General features: G+C 44.5%; 1 protein-coding gene across 1 annotated transcript in view; it reads right to left on the bottom strand.

Annotated features, from left to right (window-relative positions):
• Nucleotides 1-762: 762 nt before the first annotated feature.
• The window catches only part of LOC103772109 (solute carrier family 2, facilitated glucose transporter member 11-like), a 9919-nt gene continuing 1966 nt past the window's right edge, over nt 763-8715 (bottom strand). Inside the window, exons 2-12 of the mRNA XM_008939427.1 lie at nt 8040-8138; nt 7353-7513; nt 6266-6390; nt 5438-5567; nt 5130-5278; nt 3838-4025; nt 3522-3632; nt 2933-3034; nt 2724-2799; nt 1628-1755; nt 763-963 (exon numbers count right to left, since the gene is read on the bottom strand). Of these exons, the coding sequence (XP_008937675.1) occupies nt 763-963; nt 1628-1755; nt 2724-2799; nt 2933-3034; nt 3522-3632; nt 3838-4025; nt 5130-5278; nt 5438-5567; nt 6266-6390; nt 7353-7513; nt 8040-8138 (1470 nt within the window). The remainder of the gene's footprint in view (nt 964-1627; nt 1756-2723; nt 2800-2932; nt 3035-3521; nt 3633-3837; nt 4026-5129; nt 5279-5437; nt 5568-6265; nt 6391-7352; nt 7514-8039; nt 8139-8715) is intronic.

The raw sequence follows: 8715 nt of genomic DNA, 5'->3' as shown, positions 1-8715 counted from the left end.
AGCTCCTCACCACACTCTAACCCTAGCAGAGCTCAGATGTAAAACCTACAGGATGCACCAGCAGTGTCTGTCAGAGCAGTACAAACTGGGCTGGAGAATTACTTGTGCTTTACAACATAGGGCTGGAAGACAACAAACAAGCCACGAAGAAAACCAGTCCAGAATAAAAAGTCTGCAAAACACTGCCCAAAAGTCAGTTGTATAATAAGCCACTTGGCAAGTACTAGAAGCTTCCTCCTTAATCCATCTGTCACATGTTTTTATAGCAGAAAATAATCAACTGCTCATTACGGCTCAACAAGTAGGGGTCTATTTGAAATCACTTAATAACAGAAATAAGCACCAAAACAGGGTACTAAGAATTTCATCAGGTGTCTGAAAACAGAACTTAATCGTATTAATTTCTGTGTTAGAGAGCCCAGATCCAGGCACAAGAAAAGAAAGGCTTCTGAGATGGAAGCTACTGTTTGGGTGGAAGAGAGATACGGAAGAAATTCAGAAGAAATTTGCTAAATAGTGTTACTTGGTGATATTAATCACCAAATCACCTGTCACTCTCTGTTATGGTTTCTAAAATATGTATATGTTACTCAGCACTAAAAACTACAAACAGATTTGCTGGGATTTATCAGCTCAAGTATAGCTTTTCAAGATGAACCTAAGAGTAACAGACTGTCCCTAACCTTACTTCTCTCTTTGTGTCCCTGCAAGAGAACATAGCCATTGCTGAATTTCCCCCAGCCACCACTCTTCTTTCTTCTGCTACAACATGGTGGATCTGATCTCTTCAGGGCCTTTATAAAAACCCGCACGGGTCTGAGCTTTGAAGTTCTGTTTCTTGAACTCCTCTGAGATCTCCAGGAAGGACTTTCCCTTTGTCTCAGGAAGGAAGAAGCCAACGTAGAGTGCAGTGCAGATGCAGACCACAAGGAAGGGGATGTAGCAGAAATGTGATAGACTTTTCTGAGAAAGAGGAAAAAAACAAGACAGTGTTGTCAGTGTACAGAATGTCACCAAACAGGCCACTAATTCCTGTTCCTGCATGGACTGGCTTCCCCCAGGGAGTATTAATGTGCACCCTGGAGAGGGCCCCACATGCCTGGAGGCAACAGCTCCCCAGCAGTTTGGGAAATTTGACGTAGCAAGGAGAATATCTCAAAATGTCTTTCTGTCTTTTTCTCTCTCTCTAATTGTATAGAATGGTGAACCACAGTAAGAGACAAGACAGGATTGGGTATTGTGGAGTTTTGTCCCTTTCATTTCAGGAATCACCTTATGGAATGTGCCAGGGTCTGACCAAGTGGAATTACATCACATTTCTAGTCCAAGCTGTTCTCCGCTGAGGACAATGGAGGAATATCAGTCATCCATGCCCCTAATTAATCTGCTTCCAGCCTCACATCAGAAATCACCATGTGGAACATGGAGGGAGTTTGGTTTAGAAGAGTTTTGACCACTTGCCTCATAAAGATACTTTTCATGGCAGTGCTATCTTGCTGCCCACAGAATAGGGACCTGATACCGCAGCGTACGATTTCCTAGGCCCTGTCTCTTCCTGGTCAGTATCAGAGCCTCTTGTACAAAACTCTGCAGAGCTGCAGGTGATTGCTCTGCCTTAGGAACCCACCACAATAAACGGAAAGGCTGTTCCGACCAGAAATAGGTTGAACCAGATCAAAGAGCCACAGATCATGTAAGCAGCTGGCCGGGACTTTTGATCAAAAACTTCTGTGGGCAGCACTCCTGTTACACCAGCTGGAAAAAGAAATGGCAAGAAAGTTAATTATACTGTTAACATTATATTAAAGTCAAGAGAACACATACTAACAAGCAAACTCAACATGAAGTTTATGAGAACAGTCTATTATTATTCAGTAAATTATTCTCACCAGTAAGCAATGCCAGAACAAGTGGTAAAAGAGATTAACTGCAGTGGGGAAGTTTAAGGTTAGATATTAAGAACTGGCTAATTGTTCAAACCCTCTCATGTTAGAATGAACTGCCAGGAAAAGTTTTGCAATCCACATTATTCTCAGCAGTACCCAACTGTGAGAATGGCTTATAATTAATTCAGCCTTACGGCACTGTGGGGACTGGGACAAGAAACTACTGCCCACTCATGTGCCATGTGACATTGGCAGCTTGGTTCTTTCCCTCCCTGCTTCCCTTCAAACACAGGTAAGTGAATGCAGCCTCACATCTACTCACAAACCATGCAAACATCTGCCCACACACAGCCTGTGTACTGCCACCACAAACACAGGAACTGACAGATTCTGCCAAGGACATGCGTGTTAGTGGGCCAACAGATAGATGCAGAAAGTGTGCTTACAGGTATCTGCAAGTAAATAATCAGATGAAGTAGCTGTCAGTCTCTGGGGTTAACATGAAGCATTACAAATGCTGGTCTACAGCCCTAATTGATTTGGCAGCAAATCAAAGCCTTGTTGTCCATTTAGGACAAGAATCACCTCCAAGAGCCACCACAAGATGTCTGTCAGGAGAATCAACACAGAACAGCATAGACTGTCCCTGCACAATACTGACTTACTATGGCCATGCAAGCCCCTGGGAAACAGTTAAAAACTCCTGGCAGAATTTGCCTCATTCCTTTGAGTGTGCTCTGTCTAAACAGTGTCTGAGAGTTTCCATAAGCTGCTTGCACACACCTCCAAGCCCCTGCAGCACCTAAACGTTTCAGTGAAAGCACTGAGGGAACTGACCTGGTCCGATTCCGAAGCTCAGGATATAGGCGAAAATGCAGGCCATGCTGAGATAGGGCATCCAGCTGATCCGACTCTGCAGCCACAGAGACCAGGGGAAAACCAGTCAGGGCACTGCCACTTACTACTCACCACCACTAAATACCCCAGACATATAAAAGGCAAAGCCCAACTCCAGTCCACTAAAATAATTAAGTGAAGCTTGTTACCTGCTGGCTCAGAGCAACCATGAAGACAATGGCCCACCCTGCCATGAGGATATACCCGCCCAGGAGCAGCGGCCTGCGACCAGCGTAGTCTATAATCATGTTCTGCACAAAGTAACACAGTGAAATTAAGCAAGATATGTAACTTGTGTTTATATTCCCCACCTGCTCCCTCTTCCCATTTCAATACTCTATACTACGTGCCTAGTTCATCTACAACCACTTTAAGGATGTCCACCTCTTAGCAACAAAAGGAAATGTCAAAGGAAAGAGTCTGCTGGCAGGAGCTGGGCAAGAAGGATGTTCAGGGGAGACAACGTCCCAGCTGCAGACTGAACTCTGCCCCTCTCTGTAGTGATGCGAAGTGAGCAAGTTACACTTTTTAGAGGTTTCAGACAGTGATGACAATGCAGTGTCTGACAAGATACCTCTGCATCAACCTGTGTGGATGTGACTGCTGAGAGTCTGCCCGGCTGCTCTACATAAAGGGCATCCTGGGCATGCAAAGCAGTATAAATCCAAAATTTTTAAGTAAGAGCCTCCTCACTGCCAGCAGAGTCTGCATGTCAGCAGAGTGCATTAAGAGTCTCACACAAGTGACAGACGTGATCAGTTCACAGCTCCCCGTGCCAATTACAACATATGGGATTTTGTCCTGAGGAATTCCAGCCTCTTGAAACACATATGCTGCATAAAAATACATCTGGGGAGAGAAGAGAGGAGAAGGCAGTAAGGGAAAACGTCTGAAAATACATCCCATTGCTTTTCCTGAAGAAGAGAATGACTAACGTGCTGTCATACAGGCTATTTTGGCAGCATCCCTCTGAATCTGGCCACAGCACACAGGCGTACTTTGGGAACATCTGAGGTCTGAAGGTCTCCACAGGCAGAGCTCCCCGGGCTCTTACCGAGTCATTGCCGCAGAGCTGCATGGCGCTGCTCAGCACAACGATACTCAGCACCTGCCACCTCAGAGCTGGGCTTTGGAAGAGCTCCCAGGGGTTCTTCGCTCTCTGACCTTTAACAGCAGCCTGCTCAGCCAGCATCTCTTCCAGCTCTGCACTCAGGTCACTGTTGCCTCTGAGCTTCTGCAACGCTGCAAGGACAAGGGAACCTCTTATCCCCTGAACTTCACCTTCAGCTTGCCTGCTCTGCAGGGTGAAGGATCGAGCTGCAACTGACAGCTGCAGAAAGCTGCAGGACCAAGTCTGTGATCATGGTGCTACTTTCAGAGAGATGCCCGGTTGTGGCACAGCCATTTGAAGGATTTGGGGGGGAGGGAGTGCAAATCCCTCACCATTGTTGGATAAGAGAATATGTCCGAGCAGTGCCATTTCAGCAGCAATGCTTCTGACTCAGATATCAAGTGGCTTCCCTGGGAAACGCAGGCGATTAAGATGTTCTTGCTACACAGCACTTATTTCCCAGAAACTAATTCCAGCCACTCTGCATACAGGGATTTGCATGCTACAAATCTAAGCAAATCCCTTAATATGAAGAGCTCATGACCAAATCTGAAGCCAATTCAACCAGCATTTATTTCACCTCATAGTTACAAAACATATTCGACATTGTGAACCCAAGTCCCACCTTTTGACCCTGCCATAGTAGCAACAAAGTCTTGTGGGAAGATGCCTTTCAATTACTTCAATAGATTAAAAATATTTAAGATTATAGAATGATCTTTAGTTTGGAAGGAGGAAGTGATCATATTTGGAACTGACGTGACACTTCCTACATGTAAAAGTTGTTGCACCATTCTCAAAACATTGGGGTCCAAGTCTGTGCACAGAAGAGGATGCAAAAAAGCATACACTGAGCTGTGCTCAGAACTGCTGTGACTGTCCACACCCAGCCACCACCTGGGCACTGCTCAAGGGCACAGCAGCTCATGCAGTTACAAACACTGATGGCACCACATATTTTTTACAGACCAAATATGGTCCTCTGGTTTAGAAGATATTGTTCTTTTAATTATCTGTGGGACTACCGACACAGCCATGGTATTGGGCTTAAAGTTTTTATGTTCATTTAAGGAGGCTGGCAGAGTCATCAAACAGAATATCTGTGTTGGAAAGAAGTCTATGTTTCCATCTGCTTTGGACTGGACACGCTGGACTCTATGTTAATAACATGCAATCAACTTTCTCACTCTTTATCTGCCCAGCCAGTGAGAAGCTAACGGTCACCCTAAACTCACCAGAGATGCAGGATTCTTCATCTCCACGGTCAATCAAGAGATATCTGGGACTTTCAGGGAACCAAGGCAGAGCCGTGAGCTGGATCAGGGCAGGCACCACGTTGCTAGCTAAAAGGAATGGCCAGCTCTCCTCCCCACCTAGTAGCTCCCTAGAGAAAGGAAAAAACATAATTTACACAGTACATTTTACAGCCTGGCAAGAGCCCAGCACCCTCTGCTGCATGTGGGCACTGGAAAAGGAAGAAAAGAGAGGGGTATTAAAGGAAAAGCAAATTATTTCATATACAGAGCTTTTTGCTCTACATTACCTGAGTCCAACAACCTGCCCCAGCACCAACCCCAGGGCTGTAAACGATGCAGAAGTCATGGCCACAGCTCCTCTGAGCTTCTTTGGGGCACTTTCTGCCAGATACATGGGCTGAATGTTCATGCTGACACCTGGGCAAGGCAGACAAATGCTGACCTCAGCTTGGAGACAAATACAGTCAGCCAGCTCTCAAGGTTGCCAGCTAGACTCTTCTGTTGCAGGCCATGCAACATGTGATGACTAATCTACCAGTGCTTACTATTTACCCAAACTTTTAATGTCATTCTTATTCATTGTATAAGCTACTAAACATATATTTCAATACTGTTAAGTAGCAGTGGATAAAGAAACCAAAACCTGCCAAGGGCCTCAGTCCTGTGGTCTTTTAAGCACCAAATCCAAGGTTATAAGTGATATTTCCCTCTAGCCCCCCATTTTGGGAGGAAGATCCTGTTTTAAGTCATTTGTATCAATCGTTATATCCTTGGATGAACTTTTATAAAAGCTTTCACATTGGTGAGTGACTGATAACTCTTACAAGTAGATGGGGATTGACTTTCAGCTGAGTTTCTGCCCGTGCACACAGATAATCACAGGTGTATTACACAAAAAATAGACAAAAAAATGCCTGCGTATGCTTTAAAAAAAAGATCCTTAGAAACAAAGTATAAAATCTATACATACAAGTTCCTCATACATGTACATGTGTGTGGTCAGACTACAGGATTAATTGCTTTAATGTCTTGGATCATTCCTATTTAAATATCTTCTGTTTCTAACTGATATTTGCTATCACAGACATCCCGTTATGCTTCTCCTGTTGCCGTACCTGCATTCACACCAGTAAAAAATCTGCTGAGCATAATCATTTCAAAGGATTTTGCCATTCTGCTGAATCCTGACAAGACTGCAGCTGCGATCACGAAGACGTTGTTGAGCAGCAGGGACATCTTCCTTCAGAGAGAAAAGACACCGTTGTGAGCACGTGTGTGTCCGCTTCGGTTATCAGACAAAACATTTCATATGGCAGATCCAACCTGCCCTGCCTGGAAGCTCAAGACAGGCTGCTCAGCTCCACCACAGAACAACCTGCTTACCCAAAGCCCTACAGGAGGTGTCCGTGTGCCGATGGCACAGCAGCAATTTCGGTGTCTTGCTATGAAAGCAGGAAATAGCACTGACAGGTAACCTGCATGGCTGATACAATTAGAGTCACCTCCAACCACCAGTGCGACCACGGGGTGTCCCTGCAGCGATGGCTTCAGACTCACCGAAGGCACCATGAAGTCCTCTCCCAGACCCATGGCTCTTGCACTGACACACAGTGTCCTATCTGAATGAAGGGGACCATTCCTTCACTAAGTTATGCACATTTTGGTCCGAGAATGATAATTTGTTGAAATTGGCTTTTTTTGTGTAATACTATGATCCTTAAAAAACCTTCAGCAGGACATTATCATGTGTCCCAGAAGGAATATCTGTCAAAAATTAGAGGGAAAAAAAAGAGAGCTCTATTGGCCCATAATAGCCATATAATAACTCTCTCTAGTCCCAGCTCACTGCCCTCCTTACTCTTTAGAAGTCAGTCTTTTTGTCTTACTCATGATGGGATATGATTTTATTCCAAAGCTGCACAAGGTGAAATCTCTAAGCTTGTCAGTGGATAAGGAAGCCATATCCTTCCAAGGTCTTCCCAACTATGAACAAGTGAGCCATGGGAGACAGTCCTCTACCCCCAACTCGAACCACAATGACACAAAATACTGCCACATCAGGACATCAATGGCAGGCTGGTCTGTGATAAAATACATTATTTCATGATTTTAATTAAAGTGAGTATTGTGCTGTAGGGCTCGTAATTCCCCTTGGACTGATGTAAGCCACAAAGCTTATATTAAAATCCAGCACTCTCTTACCTTCCCAACATGATGGCCATGGGACCAGCAACAACAGCCCCAGTGAGTCCTCCCAGGGGGTAGGCAGAGACAGTGAAGGACCACAGCAGCAGCACCACGCTGCTCTCCAGGGGCACGCCTGTGCGCTCCAGCCACGTCTCGTTCATGAACGTCTGGATGTACTGGGAGGGAAGGACAGTGCTGCCTAACTGTGACACAGAGCTCAAGGACACTGACCAAGCCAAAGGCTTCCTTGTTAATACATCTGTTTACTCTGCGTTCACTCCTCCAAACCTTTGGTTGAAAATGGCCTCCATTTCTTAAATATGTTTTTAACAGGGTGTGAAACTATACCTGTTTGTAGCTATCTTGGATAATTTTGGATATATTTAATGAATCCAGCTTTGATTTTAAGGGTAAAAGTCAATTTCAAAGGATGCAGGTTGGAAAATTTTAGAATTAGATTTGCTAAAGCAGTAGAAACAGTGCTTTTGAATAAATTGTGACACTAGGTCCTGAGCAGCTCTTGACAAGAAAGTCCTGTACCTCAAATGTGAGTTATACAGAGTGAACAACACATCCTTCCCCTCTCACCCTCAGCATTGGCAGACTGTGGATTTTCAGTGGCAGACCACTGTCTATAGCCAGGCTGAGGACTCTAAGGAAGTGTCCATCTCAGGAGGAAGCTCTCAGACTGGCAGTACTTACTGAAGTTGGAGCATTGATGACAGAGATGTTGTACCCATACTGGAAAGTGCCTCCAATCCCAGCAGCACATATTGTCAGGATCAGGATCTTGCTCTGGAGCTGAAGAAGATAGATAGAAAATGGGTGGCTTCCTTGCACAGAGTAAAATGGCTCAACAGACGTTTGGTCCATTCACACTTTAAGTGGCATAAAGTGAAGATTAGAACAGGCTACAAAAGTTGTCATAAAATGGCAGGTGCCAAAGCCAGAAACATTCCCACTCCCCAGATTTTAAACTATCTATCTCCATCTACTGCAGAACAGTATCAATAATCCATTGCCATCCACAAAGAATTTGGGACTGCTTTGGAGCAAAGGCCTGCAAGTATCTTTGTTTTAATATTTAAAATATATGCTTACAAATAGTCAGTGCAAACCCAGTCAATACTGGTGTTAGAGCTTCCTGTGCTCACATGATGAATTATTCAAGAAGTATTGCCAAAGTTTAATGACTTCTGCTTCAGTTCTAGCTAAACTGTGTTGGATGGAGCTTCTCTGTGGTATGGGGGATTTTCTCACGACCATTTATATCCAGTGCATTTCTGATTCACTGATGTGCTATTTCTTCTACTTTTCATGGTAAGGACACATATTTTAGTTTAAAAGAGTCCCTTTCCCATGCTGCTTCACAGGTTGT

This window comes from Merops nubicus, unplaced genomic scaffold (genome assembly GCF_000691845.1).
Source record: "Merops nubicus isolate BGI_N331 unplaced genomic scaffold, ASM69184v1 scaffold45724, whole genome shotgun sequence".
NCBI classification, from domain to species: Eukaryota; Metazoa; Chordata; class Aves; order Coraciiformes; family Meropidae; genus Merops; species Merops nubicus.
The sequence above is the reverse complement of the archived record's forward strand: the minus strand, read 5'-3'. Positions and strand labels throughout refer to the sequence as shown.